A 17,100-nucleotide genomic window follows, 5' to 3' on the forward strand; every position below is an offset into this window, starting at 1 on the left:
ATCAGAGACTTCTGCAACCCCATGGACAGTGGCCCACTAGGCTCTTCTGTCCATGGGATTTCCCAGGCATGAATATTGGAGTAGGGTGCCATTTCTTTCTCCAGGGCATCTTCTCAGCTCAGGGATCAAACTGTGTCTCCTGCATTGGAAGGCAGAAACTGCCAGGCCACCAGGGAAGCCCTGTGTTCATCTACAAGTGCCAAAATTGAATAGTCACAGGCTGTATCTCTGTCCTTCCAGACTGACTCTCACCCCCTCCTCCTGCTCTGTGCCCTGACAGGCTGACTGCCCTTCCTTGCCTTCTGGCGCCAGAAGCAAGAGACTCCAGTAGGAGATGGGGAGGGAGGAGGGGAGAGAGGGCAGGGTCTTTATCCTCCTCTTCCTAAACACGGGCTGGATCTGGCAACTCAATTTTATCACACTGGATGTGGCAGCGGAAGTGATGCTCTGGGACTTTCAATGCTACATCATGAAACGATACAACTGCCGCCTGGCTTTCCTTCTCTTGGGTTGCCTGCCCTGGAGAGGCCAGCTGCCAGGTTGTGCGTATCAAGCTCAAGTCTACCTAGGTAGGGAGGAACTGAGGCATCCGGCCAACAACCAGCACTCACCTGCAGGTCATGCGTGAGTGAGCCTCCTCGGAAGCGAGACACTTCAGCCCCAGCCAAACCTTCAGAGGAACGCAGCCCCAGTCAACATGTCGACCACAACCTTATGGAGACCCTGAGCCAGAAAGCCTACTAAAGCCGTCCCTGGATTCCTGACCCACAAACATTGTGTGAGCTAATAAGTGTTTCTTGTTTTAAGTCACTACGTGCGTGCGTGCGAAGTCACTTCAGTGTCCAACTCTGTCACCCCGTGGACTGTAGCCCGCTAGGCTCCTCTGTCCATGAGGATTCTCCAGACAAGAATACTGGAGTGGGTTGCCATGCCCTCTTCTAGGGGATCTTCCTAACCCCTGGGATCGAACCCACGGCTCCTGCATTGGCAGACGGGTTCTTTTACCACTAGCGCCACCTGGGAAGCCCTTAAGCCATTACATTTGGGGAGTTAATTTGTTTCAAAGCAACAGAGAACTACCACACCTGTTAACAAGAGTCCCCAGTTCCCACTCTTCCTGGAACCCTCTTCCTCTATATCCTTCAGGTCTCCACTCGGATGTTACTTCGCACAGCCTTCCCTACACTCTCTTTACCCATCCCCCTGTGGCAGTTTATTTTTCATCCTGGCATGTATCATCTCCTGAAAGTAGTAAGAGTGTTAGTCACTCAGTTGTGTCCGACTGCAACTCCATGGAGTGAAGCCCACCAGGCTCCTCTGTCCATGGGATTCTCCAGGCAAGAATACTGGCATGGGTAGCCTTTCCCTTCTCCAGGGGATCTTCCTGACCCAGGGATGGAACTCAGGTCTCCCGCATTGCGGGCAGATACTTTACTGTCTGAGCACCAGGGAAGCTGCATACCCATCACATATTTGTTTCTTCTATCTCCCCCACTAGAATGCGAGCTCTGCAGGGCAGGGATCTTTGTTTTCTGCGATGCTGTGTCCATGGTGGATGGAACAGTGCCTGGCACAGAGCAAGCTCTCACTATGGTGATCATTAGGATGAGAATCGAACAGACTTGAGTTGTGTTGGGGCTGGATCAGATTCCCACCTGTTTCCTGCCTGTTCTGTGCTCACCATGACCAGGGATGGGACATAGCTGTGACCTCCCCTTCCACTGGGTAAGCAGTAGTTGGGAACTATAACAAGAGAGCCCCTCCATGCCTCCCCACTTGCCTGGGATAAAATCCCAGGTCCTCTCAGCAGTCCTCAACCTCTTCTGCACCAGAGACCATTTTCCTGGAAGACAATTTTTCCACAGATGGGGTGGAGGGTGGGGGGATGGTTTTGGGATGATTCAAGTGCATTACATTTAGTGTGAAATTTATTTCTATTATTATTGCATCAGCTCCACCTCAAATCATCAGGCATCAGATCCCAGAGGTTGGGGACCACTGCTCTGTGACACCTACAGCCCCCCATTCCTACCTGAAACCCCACCACTCAGCCACAAAGAACCATGAACTGTTTACATTTGCTAAGAGTAGGCTCCAGGGAGGAGTGCCTAGACCCCACAAACAAAACTTTGGAGTTCGAGCAGAAAACATTAGAACATTTATATTTTTAATCATTGGGGATCTTCCCCACCCAGGAATTGAACCCCCATCTCTGGAGTCTCCTGCATTGGCAGGCAGATTCTTTACTACTAGCATGGATTCTTTACCACTAGCGCCACCTGGGAAGGCCAAGGAATATCATTATGTAATAAATACATTATTATAAAATGATCTACAGAATCTGATCATTCTCTAGTAGCTCAGTTGGGCTTCCCTTGTAGCTCAGTTGGGAAAGAATCTGCCTGCAATGCAGGAGACCTGGGTTCAATTCCTGGGTCGGGAAGATCCCATGGAGAAGGAAATGGCAACCCACTCCAGTATTCTTGCCTGGAAAATCTCATGGACAGAGGAACCTGGCAGTCCACGGGGTCGCAAGAGTCGGACACAGCGACTAAACCACCACCACAGAATCTGAGTATAACTGCATTTGTATATAATTCATAAACAAACACTCTTCGGGGAATTGAGCTTCCACATTTTTCCTGATGGAGGTGCACGTTAAACAATTTGAGGGGTGTCATTTATCCTAACAATTTTGCCACCCCCAGAGAACATTTGGCAACGTCTGGAGACATTTTCAGTTACCACGACTGGGGCAAGGGTGCCACGGGCATCTAGTGGATTGAAGCCAGGGCTGCTGCTAAATATCCTACAATGCACAGATCAGGTCCCCAGGATCACCCAGCCCCAAGTGCCAATAGTGTTGATGTTGAGAAGCCCTGGCTTAAAGCGCTATTCACTTTTTTCTGGGCTCTCTGCACCCAAAGCTGTTCCATCCCGCACTCCGATCTTCTGACTGCTGAGACCTCGCTCTTCCAGACTCCTCCAAGAAGCCATTTCCTTTTTTTTTTTTTTTTAAGAAACCATTTCTGATGCCGCTAGGCAGGGCTCCTCCAGCCCCCTCGCCCACCCCCCATTCTGGGTTAAAATTGTCCTGATCCTTCGGAGTTCTCAATCTTCCGTTTTTCAGCGCAACTTCCCTGGAACCCCTAGACAGACCGATTCTGCAAGACTGCGAAGGACCAGGAATCCGTATTTTTAACGAGCACCTTCTCCCCACCACAACTGCCTGCTTCTTAACATCTTGCACATAGTAGGTGGCCCAGTGACTAGTTGAATGCCTACAGCATGCCAGGCACTACGAAATACTCAACCTGGGGATCCCGAATCCTGGCACGTGCGCGCGCGCGCGCACAGGCATGAGCGCGCGCGCGTACACAAACCCGCCCCCAGGATGTAGCCACTATCATCACCCCCATTTTACAGAGGGGTAAACTGAGGTTCAGAGAGGAGACATAGCTGGGTAAGACACTCAAAGCGAGACAGGGGTCCAGATCCTCATTAGCGCCTGATTCCCGGGGGAGGGAGGGGACCGAGCGGTGAACAGGGGAGCGCGAACAGGCGGGGGCACAGAGACTCGCCGCGGCCTTCAGATGCGGCCCCGCCCCCACGAGGGACGTGAAGACGCGGACCCCGCGCAGCGTGGGGACATGTGACCGACTGCAGAGGCCGCACCGCTTCCCCCGCCCGAGTTCTGCGCGCTCCGCCGCAGGGTGCAGATCCGGGGCGCCCGCCTGGGTTTGGGGCGCAAGAGCAGAGGCGGAGCCAGGGCGGAGCCAGCGCTCCCCGTCCACCCCCCTGTTCCCAAACGAAAGCGAAACGGAGCGCAGGAAAGGAAGGGCGGAGCCGGCCTGGAGGCCCCGCCCCCTGCCCTGCGCGGCCGGACCGACGGGCGCGCCCAGGTAGGGGGCCGCTGAGCGCGCAGTGCGGACCCTCGCGGGGACCTACGCCGCCACCATGTCTCAAGAAGGTGTGGAGGTAGGAGATGGCTACAACTGGGCCGGGGGCCCGCGAGAGATGCTGAGGAGGAGCTAGGGGCACGGAGCGGGCTTCGCAGTTGCTGGGGACTCCATCCAAGCCCAGACCTTCCCCCCAAGGCTGGCACTCGTCCACCTCGGAAAGGAGAGTGACCGCCACATGCCCCGGAGCAAAATGCGGCCTCCTCGAGGAAAAGCGGGGGCTGCTGGGTCAAGGGTCAGAGGCCAGGGGTCATCTGGCCGGCCTCATCCCTTAGCCTGGGACGCTCGCCCTAGTCCGCTCCCTCCCCCAGTTGCCGGTGGGGACTTTGGCTTTTTCCAGGAAATGCAGTAGAGGGATTGGGGGGGGGGGGGGGGATACGGAGGCCAAAACCCAGGGTCAAGTTCAGGCCGTGAAAAAAGGAAGCCTAGGGATGGAGGAAGGGCAACTGCGCTCTCCTTCTCCCATCTGTCCCCACCCCAGCTGGAGAAAAGCGTCCGGCGCCTCCGGGAGAAGTTTCATGGAAAGGTATCCTCCAAGAAGGCGGGGACTCTGATGAGGAAATTTGGCAGCGACCACACTGGAGTGGGGCGCTCCATCGTGTATGGTGAGCAGGTCGGGGTCCTGCCTGGTCAGAGTTAAGCTGGGGAGCAGGGAGGTGGTGTGGTCTGTGCTGGGGGCTGGAAGAGGCGATGAGATCATCTCTTTGGGGGGCGGTCTGGGTCGGGGTTCTGGGGGCCCTGAAATTCCCACAAAACCTTTCAAGGGGCCTTCACTTACACTTAATCTCCCCACCAGGGGTAAAGCAGAAGGATGGACAGGAACTGAGTAATGATCTGGATACCCAGGTAAACTGCCCCCCTCCCCTCAAAACACGTGGTAAGGGGAGGAAGAATGGAAGGGTCAGGCTCATCCATGGCAGAGCTCCTTCTATGCACTGTGCATCCACAACTCATGGTCTAGCCTCATTCACTTACTCACCTCAGTCGTGGATCTGACCAAGGAGGCTGCAAACCGGAGGTGCTCATTACATGCTGATTGTATGAAATGGAAGAGAGAGACAAGAAACTAGGCAGTGAAAAGAATCAGGATTATCATCATTACAGAGGAGCCAAAGAGGTCAGGGAAGGCTTCCTGGAGGAGGTGGTACCACATTCTTCAAGCCTAGGGAGGAGTGATCCCTGGGAAGGGGAGGGGTTGGAGATCTTCCTGGAAGAGAGGGTGACCTGAGCAGAGGAACTTGCAGACAGGCTGGGACGAGCGGGAGATGGGGCAGGAAAGAGGGGCAGGGAAGCCCGTGTGAATGAATAAATAAAACAATGAATGAATGAAAGGCTTTGTATAGCCACTTTGCCCCTTAGATGGCCTTGGTAGCTGGTGCACTGGTTTGCCTGTCTGAAAGGGCCCAGCACAGAGTTGTTAAAGAGTATAATAAAGTATGTTTTATATTTTAACATTTATATATTTACAGTTATACATATAATGAGTGTAATAAAACTAGCAAAGAGTATCATTGATTGAGCACTTTCCCTGCAGTAGGACTCCAGGAATTCTACCTGTTGACTTATTGCCACAGGTCCTGTAAGACAGGTCCTATTATTTATCATATCCACTTGACATATGAGGAAACTGAGACACAGGGTGATGAAGTCACTCACCAGGTTCATGCTGAATGCAGGTGGCAACTGGGATTTGAACCCAGGTCACCTAGAGTTAGAACCTGTACTCCTAGACGTCCTTCATTAGGGAGAATGGCTTGGCCACGACCCTACAGCTGGAAGTGATGAGGCCAGGATTCCAACCTGTGGCTCTCTGAATCCAGAGCTCAAGCACTTAGCCTAAAGCAGCATAGCCTCAAAGAGGCGACCTGTCACAATGCCAGCAAGTGTGTGCCAGCATGAAGGGAGCACAGGGCCCAGGCCTGTTGCCCCACACTCACTCAGGGTAATCTCAGGCAAGCCCTCTCAGGGCTCTGGGCCTCAGTTTCCCCATCTGAGCAATGGGGATCACAGGTGTGCCCACCTCTCAGGGTTGCTATGAGGACAACTGAGATCACACACCCTTGCCCTCAGGAAGTGGAGGCTGCTCAGTTAACTCCTCTTGAGTTGGGGACACCTTACTCATGTAGGGCCAGAACCCTGCCTCCCCCTCCAGAAGCCCTGCCCCCAGAAAAGAGGCATGAGCCACCTCCCCAGTTTCTGCCCCTGGTGTTTCCGCCCAGGACCCCCCAGAGGACATGAAGCAGGACCGAGACATCCAGGTGAGTCCAGGGTGTGGGACAGGGAGGTGAGCGGTGAGCACAGCCCTGGGGGTGTCCATACGTGAGGAGGAGGGACACTTTAGGGGCTGGAAGAGGACTGACCACCCTCCTGGCCCCACCCACCCCATTCTGCAGGCGGTGGCGACATCCCTCCTGCCGCTGACAGAAGACAACCTACGCATGTTCCAGCGTGCCCAGGAAGACCTCATCCCTGCCGTGGACCGGCAGTTTGCCTGCTCCTCCTGTGACCATGTCTGGTGGCGTCGCGTGCCCCAGCGGAAGGAGGTAATGACCCAACCCCTGCCCTTGGTTCTGTCTTGGCTCTGCTCCCAACCCCCACTCCCAGTGTCCAAACCAACTGACCCAAGAACATCGGCCTCTGAGAACCCAACCCCGGAAACCTGCAGCCTCAGAGATCAACCCCAATCTCAGCCCCAACGCTGACCCAGAGCTGGACTTCCAACTTAACATTCAACTGGAGAAGCTCAACTTACCCCTGAACTCTGACTACGCAGTTTGACCGCTACCACAGAAATCAAACCTGAGCCCCAAATCTGGCTTCTGAACCCCCTGACCAGTGGCGTGCTTCTGGTAAATGCCTAATAACCGGCCCTTGTAGGAAGTGCCCCCAGACTTACAGTGTTTGCCAGTTTCGATGGTGTAAACCCCACCGTGACCACCATCAGGCTATCAGTGCCCATCTGCTCCGCTCTTCTCTACCCCTAGGTGTCCAGATGCAGGAAATGCCGGAAGCGCTATGATCCGGTGCCCAGTGACAAGATGTGGGGCGTGGCTGAATTCCACTGCCCCAAATGTCGGCACAACTTCCGGTGAGGGCACAACTTCCCCGAGAGGGAGCTGACCCCACCCCCTGACCCTCGGCCCCGCCCCAGCCCCGCCCCGCCCCTCCCTACCCTGGCCAGTCCTGCTCCGGCTGGCCCTTGGACCCTCACAGCCCTGCCCGCCCCCAGGGGCTGGGCACAGATGGGGTCCCGGTCCCCCTGCTACGGGTGCGGCTTCCCTGTGTATCCGACACGGATCCTCCCTCCGCGCTGGGATCGCGACCCGGATCGCCGCAGCACCCACACCCACTCCTGCTCCGCTGAGGACTGCTACAATCGGAGAGGTGAGCACCTGGCGCGTCCCCGTGGCCTCCCCCTATTCCGGGCCGTCTATGTGGCCTGGACTCCTGGGACTTCCACCTCTGGGGCTTTAAGCACCAAGGTGTCTGCCTGCTTCTTCCACCTAACTCCTAAGGTCCTAGTTCTGGAGGCCATTTCACCTCTTACCACATGGGCCCCTCCTTCCACATCTTCCACCGTCCTCCACCTCCTTGCCTCCAGGTCTGTCCTGGAGGGGGTCCCTCCTCACACTCACCTCCCATGGCATCAGCCACCCTCCATGTTTTCACCCATAAGGCTTTGTGGTTTCACCCTGATGACCCACATCCGGGTGTCCTATGGACTCAGCCCCTGTAGTCTCTCTGTGTTCTTGGCTCCTGTTTTGTCCTCTGTAGTCTCAGGTGATGCCCATGACCCTGGGTCTCCTGTGGCTTCAACGTCTATGACTTCCACCTCTGCCCTAGAGCCTGTGGCCTCAGCCCCTCCCCTCCCCCAGAGCACCCCGTGGCCTCCAGCCCCAGGAGGGGGCTCAGAATCTCTCCCTCCCCAGAGCCCCACGTGCCTGGGACGTCCTGTGCACACCCCAAGAGCCGAAAGCAGAACCACCTGCCCAAAGTCCTGCACCCCAGCAACCTCCACATCAGCAGTGGCTCCACTGTGGCCACCTGCCTGAGCCAGGAGGGCCTCCTGGAAGACCTGGACAACCTCATTCTGGAGGACCTGAAGGAGGAGGAGGAGGAAGAGGAGGAGGAGGAGGAGGGCGGGCACGGGGAGTGACCCCTGCCAGATGCAGATGCAAACCAGACACGGTCTGTGGATATTTTGTGTTGTTATAAAATATGAGCTCAAACTGAGATCTCAATGCCCTTGGGGAGCCGTCTGGGTCCAAGATATTGGCAGGGGGATTCCTGGGCACTGTCTGCAGAGCCCCGGGGAAGCCCTGCAGATCCACAACGGGAAAAGGTCTGTGGGGCGTGGTCTGCGTGGAGCCACGAAGGAGGGGTGACCAGGACAACTTGGGCTCCTGCTGACACACATCCCCTGGGACCTGAGGGACAGATGGACAGAGGGTCACAGCCTCAGGGGCCTGATCAGCATGGCAGCCTTCTTGAGAGAGTAAGCCCCACCACGAAACTCAGCCCAGTAGACCCCGTCCTGGTAGCGGCTACGGTAGTGGCCACCTCGATGCCACACGCCATTGAGGTTGGAGTGGGCACAGGCATGGTACCACCAGCCTCCCCGCTGGTACAGGGCACAGTTACCTGAGGGGAAAGGGGGAAAAAAAAGCCTTATTTTATTCTTCTCACCAGCATAAAATCCTCTACCAGCAACTCACTAGCACAAGGCTTTTGCCAGGCATCCTCTGTCCCCCTACTTCAAAGTAATAGCCTTAGTTTCTTCCTTATTCCCTTACCAAAGTACATGTCACATTTTTCTCCATCCTTTCTGCAAACTAGGAGCTTTACCTCTCATTCCTTTATCAGAAAAAACAACCTTCTCTACTTTCTTTCTAGAATAGTTAAAAGTCCTAGCTCTCACAACTCCACCTTTCCCCCACCACCTTTCACAAAGGCAAGGGCCCTGACTTATTGACTCATTAGAGGATGAATCTAGACTCCCTCACCAGAGTAAGAGTCCTGTGCTCCATTCTCTTGTTTGCCCTGATCCCTACCAGAGGAAAGTCTTACCCCACCCGCTTTCATTTCCTCACTAACAGTCTTCTATCCTGCCCCCACACACCACCAAAATAAGAGCCCTTTACCAGAATAGGAGTCTCGGTCTCTATCCACGGTGCTGAAAGGCTTGTCATTGTGCCAGGAAAGAGAGTCTCCAGCATCCCCATGGTACTGGCCAAGCCGCAGGCGGTAGTGGTCACTCTCAGGCTCCAGGGAAAAACCATCATAGTGGGCTCGTGCCCCACGGCCTCCCCAGTCTTCAAGGAGCACCAGTAGCTCATGGTCCCCACGGCTGGTGAGCTGATGCACAGGTTCAAGGCCCAACCAGTATTCCCCATCAGGCTGCCCGAAGCCCACCTGGCAGGAAAGTCAGAAAGTCAGGAGCTGGTCCCCTTCCCCTGCCCAGCCCCGCCCCACCCACCTGTGCCCACCTTGTAGTGCTGCCAGGTAGTGAAGAAGTTGACCGAGCCATCTTGCCGCCTCTGAATCACAGTCCAGCCTCCTCCCTCCAGCTGTTGCTCGCACCATGCTGACACCACGTGCCGGCCCACTCGTAACTCATACACTCCACTCTGTCCATGGCCTGCCTGGCGGGCCTCTGCACAATCCCGCCATGGGCCTATGGGCACAGGGATATGGGAGAGGCACAAGCTGGACCAGTCAACCCCTTACTGGAGTAAGAATCTTGATTCTCACAGGTCCCCTCACCAGAATAGCAGCACTGCTTCTCTTATTCCCTCTCCAGGATAAAAGCCCCAATACACATTTTCTTATCTAAATAAGACTAAGTCACTCTTCTCTCAGTAGAGCCAATGTGGAGCCTGGGATTCTTAAATCCTTCTATGGTTTCACCAGAAGAGAGGTCCTGAACATGGCCCTCTGAACTTCCTCCAATGCTCACCAAAGTAGCATTCTTAAATCTGCTGCCCTCTCATCAAAATAGGAGTACCTCTCCTAGTTTCACACCATAGTAAGAATTTTGTTCCTTATCAGAGTCAGAGCCATATCTCGCTGTTCCATCAACAGAATAAAATGCATCATTTCCCCCAGCTCCCTCACCATAAGAGGAATCTCGCATTAAGGTCCTGCCTCCTATTTCCCTCTGTTCACGCTGCACTGGGAATCCCCTGGCTCCTCACACCCACAACAGTCACGCCCTTGACTCACCTGCTGGCTTAGCAGGAACAGCAGAATGCCCCGAGGGCAGAGGAGAGGCCAGGGGTCCCGGCTGTCTCAGGGTCTGATCTCTCTGAGGTTCTGCGGCTGAGTCTAGCCTCCTGCTGGTGTCGCCGGTGCCACCCACCAAACTGACGGGGACCACAGGTACCAGCGGTGGGGGCAGGACCTGGGGTAGCCAAGAAAGTCAGATACCCTAGCCCTGGAGCCTCTAGGCTCCTACATCTCCCAGGACCCAGATGGGAAGGCAATCAAGCAGGAGCATGGCTTGATCCTCCGAAGCCTAACTCCAGCAGTCAAGAGACAGAGTCGGACTTCCCAGTGGTCCAGCAGTTGGGACTCTGCTTCTACTCCTAGGGGAGGGGTTCGGTCCCTGGTCGGGGAATTAAGATTCCCCCATGCCTCAAGGTGTAGCCAAAAAATTTAAAAAGAGACACAGCTGGGCTTGAACTCTAGCTCTGGTGTCCACAGCTTAACCAATCTGTGCCTCCAAACGTTTCTGTAAAGCAGGGATAATATGAGGCAATCCAACACTGAGTATTAAATTACTGAAGCCTCCCAAAGCTGTAAGGTGGCTACTATCAGAGCAACAATCTCTTATTCAAAACCCAAGGCCAGACATAGTCCAGAACTCTGAATAATACAGCAGGAGTTAGAAACAGTAACTGCAGAAGGAAATGGCAACCCACTCCATGGGGTTGCAGAGAGTCAGACACGACTTAGACTAAAGGACAACAAGAAACAGTAACACAGGGTCTACATATATTCCCTAGCATCCCCAATGAGGTCTTTGGTGTTCATGCACATATTAGTAATATACCTGATTACACGAACCTGCCTGCAATGCAGGAGAGCTGGGTTCAATTCCTGGGTTGGGAAGAACCCCTGAAGAAGGAAATGGCAACCCACTCCAGTATTCTTGCCTGGAGAATCCCATGGACAGAGGAGCCTGGCAGGCTACAGTCCATGGGGTCACAAGAATCGGACACAACTTAGCGACTAAACCACCACCACTATGAGTATTCATATCAGGTAGATAAGTAAAGACTTTAAGTAGCTATCAATAGCGTTTTGCCCCAAATGAGTTGTTGGAGGAGAGATAGGGATCCGGTTTATGGAGCTTTTTGTACTTCAGAACCGCGGATAAGAGATAGTGGGGTTTCAGGAGGCCCCACCTTACTGACAATGCCCACAAGAAGTGGCTGCGATTTGGGGAGGGTGATAGTTTCGGAGTTACCTGCTGCTGCCCGCCCGCACTCCCCGGGCACAAGCGCTCCAGGCGGGCGATGAGGCCACTCTGCTGGCTGACTAGCTGTGCCAGCTCGCGGAACTTGACGTCCAGCTGGTGGAAACGGGCGGCAGCGCGCTGCGCCTCGGCCGAGGCGTTCAGCACGCGATCCCCGAGCAGCGCTAGCGCCGAGGCGGGCTCCGCCCCTGGGCTAGGCCCCGCCCCCGGGCCCGCCTCGTGCTGCAGCTGCGCGCGCAGCTGGCCCAGGCGCGCGCTCAAACCTCGGCTCTCCTTGCGCAGCGCACGCACTTCTCCGGCTACGGCGCCATCGGCCGTTGCCAGCCGCTGAAGTTCGCGCAGCAATTCCTCGTGACGGCTCACGCGCACGCGCAGCGCCGCCACCTCGCTGGCGTTCACGGCCTCCGGCGTCGGGCGCGCGGCCGCCGGCCCGCTCCAGCACACGGCGCCCGTGAACTTCTGCGGGGGCAGCACGAAGGTGTAGGTGCAACGCGGGGCGGCCGCGCGCGCCCACCACGCGCCCAGCAGGAGCAGCAGCTGCAACGTGAGCAGCCGGGGTGCCGACATGGCGGACCTGCGGGCAGAGAATGAACGGGAAGTAGGGGGGCTGGACCCCCGACTATCAAGTCGGACCAAACCCCGTCCGCTCCCACACGGGAACGCACACAGCGGATACATCCCCTTCCCAGCCCCGAGGTTGGAGATGCTGCAGTAGAACCCGTCCCTGGCCTCACCACTGAGTTCCAGGCGCCCTACAGGTCAATATGCTTCGTGCATTCACTCTGCAAGGCTTCACTGAGAGCTGACTGTTTGCTGGCCTCAGTTCTAGGCGCTTGGGAATACAGTCGGGCTAGCACACAAAAAAATCCCTGCCCCGGTGAGCAAGGAACAAAATTAAGTTAGAATTAATAGAGTATTAGACGGCCCTAGTTTGTACTAAGGATAACAGTAAAAGACAGGACAATACCCTGGCCGTCAGTAGTTTAACTGTGCGCTTTCGCTCCTCGGGACTTGGATTCCGTCCCTGGTCGGTCCAGGAGCTGAGATCCCGCAAGAGGCAAAAAAAAAAAAGACACCAGTAAAAAGACAGAGATACGGGGATTTGAGAGGAGGGAAGACCTGGAGGAGGTGACATTTTTATACAAAAACCTGAGGGAGGAAACCATGGGGGTTTCTAGGGGAGAAGAGGTCCCTGGCAGGGATAACTGAAATTTTAAAAGCCCTGAGGGTGGGTCATGCCTGATATGTTAAAAGTACCTGGAGGAGGCTGAAGCAGAAACCATGGGAAAATGGGGAGAGAAGGGATGAGGGAAAAGTCCCCCTAATTCAGTCTAGTAGCAGATACCACATTTCCCATATATCCAGCCCCAAATCCCAGGGTTGTCCCTGTCTCTTTCTCCATGGCAGATGGAACCCATCAGCCAGGCCTGTCAGCTCTTGTGTTTAGACCCTGAATTCCTCCACACTCACCCGCCACCACCACCATGCTAACCCATGATCCAAGCTCAAGACACCATCTGGCTTTCCTTAGAGTTGCTACCTCCCAGGTCTCCAGGCTTCTGTCCTCAGGCTCTGCTCTGTTTTTCCAACAGCAGCCAGAGAATGCCTGTGAACACCCAAGTCAGGTCATGTCCCCTCACTTAGAGGAAAAGCCCGAATCCTCCTGCAGCACAGAAAGTTCTATAAGCTCTGTCCAGTCCCCTCCCTTCCTCACCTCCTCCTGTTCACCCCACTCACTGCTCCAGCCACCCTGGCCTCCTGGCTGTTCCTCAAACACACAGGGCATCCTTCAGCCTTAAGGCATTTGCACTTGCTGTTTTCTCAGCCTGGAATATTCTTCCCTCAATTTATCATGCCTCCCTCTCCTTATTCAGGTCTCAGCTGTCTCCTTAGAAGCCCTCCTTGACTACCCCATTTAGAGTCGCCCCTCCTGGGCACACCCTATATGGACTTTTTCTTTCTTTTTTTTTTTAATATTTATTTATTTGGCTGCACCGGTCTTAGTTGCGGCATGTGGGATCTAGTTTCCTGACCAGGGATTTAACCCAGGCCCCCTGCATTGAGAGCATAGAGTCTCAGCCAGTAAACCACCTTCGAAGTCCCCATGGTCTTTGTCATTTAGCATTTGTCATTCTGCATTTGCCTCATTGATTTGCCACTGTTTATGCTCTGAATTCCTCCACCAAAATATCAGCTCCCAGAGGCTGAGTCTGGGTTTTGTTCACTGCTCTGTCCCCAGCTCCTAAAACAGTGCTTGGTGCCACACGCGCCCTGCCACACCCACGTGCTCCCCCCAAGGTGTTCCCTGACTCCCACAGGTGAGCTCATATAGGTGTCTTCGCTCAAGGATGTATACTTGTGGCCACTAACTCCCCTGCAAGATCCACACCCAGGCCCCCACTGTCTTCATTCCTGGGGTTCACACACTTGCAGCCTCTCAGATGGGGAAACACGTTCCTCCCATGTGCATTTGCCCACATTCAGAAAATGGTCCACATGTCAGCCCTGTCAGCACCAACATCCACTTTGTCCAAACCCACACATAACTGGTGGTCACACACATTACCTCGTTCACACACTCAACAACCATTCCTTGAGCACCTGTTGTGTGCCAGGAGATGGGGACACAGCTGTGACCAACACAGACAAAACCCCTGCCCTCACAGAGCAGACTGGAAAAAAACACAATAGGTAGGTCTTAGAGTGATAAGTCTTAGGAGAAAAAATATGGAAGGATGTGAGAGACCTGGGCTGGGAGGCACTTTAAATAAAGGAGTCAGAATTTGCTTTCACTGCCAGGGGCCTGTGTTCTATCCCTGGTCAGGGAACTAAGATCTCACAAGCCATGTGGCGAGGCAAAAAAAAAAAAAAAAAAGAATAAGTAGAGGAGTCAGACCTCACTGAGAAAATGACACTTGAGTGAAGACCTGAAGGAAGAGAGATAAAGGGAAGAGAGAAAGGTGGAACCTAACTTGATATGCCCAGGGAATAGCAGGGAGGCCTGTGAGGCTGGAACGGAGTGAGAGGGGGAGAGCCGGAGGCAGTGAGGACAAGGAGGTGATGGAGGCACAGTGTGCAGGGACCAGAGGAGGATCTGGAGTTTTACTCCAACTTCCATGGGAGCAGTGGGAGGGTTCTGAGCTGCAGAAAGGCATATTCACAACGGTACTCAAACACCAAGCACTAACTCCGCAGAGCAGAGCAGGGTCCTCTCCTTGCCCCCAACCCTGGAAGACATCAGGCCCTACATAATAGGGATGGACCAAACCCCTTGGAGGCTTTCCCAGGTAAAGAATCTGACTGCTAACGCAGGAGACGCGGGTTCAATCCCAGGTCTGCAAGATCCCCTGGAGTAGAAAATTGCAACCCACGCCAGTATTCTTGCCTGGGAAATCCCGCGGACAGAGGAGCCTGGCGGGCTACAGTCCATGGAGTCGCAAAACAGTTGGACACCACTGAACATGCACACACACAAACCCCTTGGAACTAGAGTGTATGTGACATCTGCTGCCTTTTGGGATCTCAGCCTGTGGTAAAGAGGAGGCCTGGGGAGCCCCCCAGCCAAACCGAGGCCCAGGCTTCCCAACAGACAGATTCAGCCTCCACCTACCCTCCCACCTTCCTGTGCTCTCACCTCTCACGACCAAGACCCTGAGTTCCACAAGGCCCACAGCAGATACAAGAAGTCCGAGAAGGAGCAGAGTGTCCAGCAGGACCTCTGGAGAAGAGGAGAGGCTGGTGGGAGAGCAAGGAGGAAGGAGGCGTGGTAACCACCCCCAGCCACCCAGAGCCTGGAACTGGAGCTGTGAAATGCTAAGCCGAGGAGCTCCAACTGTAAATATTTAGCATTTCCCACGTGAGGACAGAAGGGGAATTGCCAGACCCTCCTGCTCAGGCCACCAGAGCCTGATAACACAGTTCAGTGCCCTGAACGTTCCCCCAACAGCAGAGCTCAGAGCGTGGGAGGCTGCAGGCCCAGGAGGCTGGGGCGGATCCCAGCCTCAGACATAGACACACAGACACACATCACAGAGAACCACAACGGCGAATATCAGCAGCACCTGCTGCCTGGCAGGGGTGACTCTAAACGCGACATTTTGTATCTCATTTATTCCTGGCCACCTGAGCTGGTTTCTGTAAGTAGCCACATTTTACAGCAGAGAACTGAGCCTCAGACAGGGTGAGCAACTGGCCTGTGGCTCACAGCCAAAGAAAAGATCAGCAGTGGGATTCAGCCCAGGTAACATGGCTCCAGAACTCACACATGACCACGACAGTCACATATTCCTGTGTAACAGTGCAGCACAAAGACATACAGATACCCTGATAAGACATGCAAAGCATTGCACAAAGCAGCAAAGATCGATGGAATCTGTGTGTATGTGTGTGTGTCCATGGATTTGCCTGGCACACCCAATTATAAAGACACAACTGGAGGGAATTCCCTGGTGGCCCAGTGGTAGGATTCTACTCTTTCACTGCCGGGGGCCAGGTTGCATCCCTGATCACGGAACTAGGATCCCACAAGCCTTGTGGTGTGGCAAAAAAAAATTAAAAAAGACAGCTGGAAACACAGCACAGATTTGGACAGTAACTTTTCAAAGTGTGGTCACATAACACACATACATCAACAAGGAAAATATCCCGTGGGCTGAGTGTGTCCATATCTGTGCATCAGGCGCATGCACACCCAAGTACACTCAGTCACACACCAGTAAGGACAGAGACACAAACCAACTGGAAAGCGCAGAGACAAGCCCCTGATACCCGCCTGCCACCCACTGGAAGTTTCCATTTATCTCCCACACACTCTAACATCCTCACACAGGTCAAGTCCTGCAAGGACGAAAACAGTCAGCAGTAACCACACACTTATCTCTCAGAGGTACAAAGCGACTCACGTAGAGCCCCCACCGGACCAGGGTCTCCTTGTAAGAAGGCCTCCCCGACCAGCAGACACACTCTCCCAGTTGCTACTGTCCTGAGCTCGTAACCCGAGTGGCCTCCCGGGCTGAAGGAGGAAATGGTCGTCCCAGATCTGAGAGACGCTGCCAGGCTGGGCTCTGGGCCTGGGCTGGGGCCCCTCCGCCCCTCACTGGTAGTCTCCTCCGGCTCCCCCTTTTGGCTGCGGAGAAAGAAACCTCAGAAATCAAGGAGAGGGGCTAGTGGAAGAGAGTGTCCAGGAGACAGGGGAGAGACGTAGGGAAGATGGGGAGAAAGGTGAGCAATGAAGAGAGAGATGAGAAGAGAGAAATGGGAATGGGGCAGAGAGAGGAGAAAGGCGGAAACTTATAGATGATGAAGGAGACAATTGATGGCAGGAGCAAGGCTGGGGAGAGGGAGGCAGACAGGGGGAAGACAGGGATGGGGAGGGGGAAACAGAAGTGAGGAGAGGAGAAAAAATTGGAGTGGGGAGACAGGAGAGGGAAAGCAAATGGTGAGGAGACAAATGGGGGAGGGGAGTAAAGTGGGGAGGGGAGACAGGGGAAGGAAACAGATGGAACAGGGAGAGAGATGTTGGGGGAAATCTCTTCCCCCACCCGAAGGTTCTGGGGAAGAAGCCAGAGGCCTGAGGCCAAGACTGGGGCTTTGAGCGGAAACTGGGAGGGGGGGAATTATTGACCAAGCGCCCGCCTTGCCCTGAATTTCCAGAAGATGATGTGG

At 54.6% G+C, this 17,100-nt stretch overlaps 2 protein-coding genes across 5 annotated transcripts; one reads left to right on the forward strand and one right to left on the reverse strand.

Moving 5' to 3' along the window:
- Positions 1-3,674: 3,674 nt before the first annotated feature.
- SHFL (shiftless antiviral inhibitor of ribosomal frameshifting) lies at positions 3,675-8,188 on the forward strand. Its single transcript, XM_020902338.2, has 8 exons — positions 3,675-3,978; positions 4,441-4,564; positions 4,756-4,805; positions 6,179-6,217; positions 6,353-6,502; positions 6,944-7,047; positions 7,189-7,343; positions 7,889-8,188. The coding sequence occupies exons 1-8, from the start codon at positions 3,958-3,960 to the stop codon at positions 8,113-8,115; spliced, it is 870 nt and encodes a 289-aa protein (XP_020757997.1). The 5' UTR covers positions 3,675-3,957; the 3' UTR covers positions 8,116-8,188.
- Positions 8,151-16,990, reverse strand: ANGPTL6 (angiopoietin like 6). 4 transcript variants are annotated; one of them, XM_070464084.1, is made up of 8 exons: positions 16,338-16,990; positions 12,404-12,476; positions 12,171-12,305; positions 11,428-12,010; positions 10,182-10,359; positions 9,446-9,633; positions 9,101-9,371; positions 8,151-8,600 (listed from the first exon to the last, which is right to left on the reverse strand). In XM_070464084.1, the coding sequence occupies exons 4-8, from the start codon at positions 12,001-12,003 to the stop codon at positions 8,410-8,412; spliced, it is 1,404 nt and encodes a 467-aa protein (XP_070320185.1). In that variant the 5' UTR covers positions 12,004-12,010; positions 12,171-12,305; positions 12,404-12,476; positions 16,338-16,990; the 3' UTR covers positions 8,151-8,409. The 4 variants fall into 4 exon arrangements, with proteins under 4 accessions (XP_070320185.1, XP_070320187.1, XP_020757989.1 ...); XM_070464086.1 differs by lacking the exon at positions 16,338-16,990 and adding an exon at positions 15,071-15,226; XM_020902330.2 differs by lacking the exons at positions 12,171-12,305; positions 12,404-12,476.
- Positions 16,991-17,100: the final 110 nt, after the last annotated feature.

The sequence above is a fragment of the Odocoileus virginianus genome, chromosome 3 (genome assembly GCF_023699985.2).
Source record: "Odocoileus virginianus isolate 20LAN1187 ecotype Illinois chromosome 3, Ovbor_1.2, whole genome shotgun sequence".
Classification (NCBI taxonomy): domain Eukaryota; kingdom Metazoa; phylum Chordata; class Mammalia; order Artiodactyla; family Cervidae; genus Odocoileus; species Odocoileus virginianus.

Bases quoted from the DNA above. Each gene is read 5' to 3' on its own strand.
- SHFL (XM_020902338.2), top strand. From the start codon at position 3,958: ATGTCTCAAGAAGGTGTGGAG. The intron at 4,565-4,755 runs GTGAGCAGGTCG...TCTCCCCACCAG, and splicing joins GGGGCGCTCCATCGTGTATG to GGGTAAAGCAGAAGGATGGA. The intron at 7,344-7,888 runs GTGAGCACCTGG...CTCCCTCCCCAG, and splicing joins GGACTGCTACAATCGGAGAG to AGCCCCACGTGCCTGGGACG.
- ANGPTL6 (XM_020902330.2), bottom strand. From the start codon at position 12,003: ATGTCGGCACCCCGGCTGCTCACGTTGCAGCTGCTGCTCCTGCTGGGC. The intron at 9,634-10,181 runs GTGAGTCAAGGG...CTGTGCCCATAG, and splicing joins TGTTCCTGCTAAGCCAGCAG to GCCCATGGCGGGATTGTGCA. The intron at 9,372-9,445 runs GTGGGCACAGGT...CTTTCCTGCCAG, and splicing joins CTACCTGGCAGCACTACAAG to GTGGGCTTCGGGCAGCCTGA.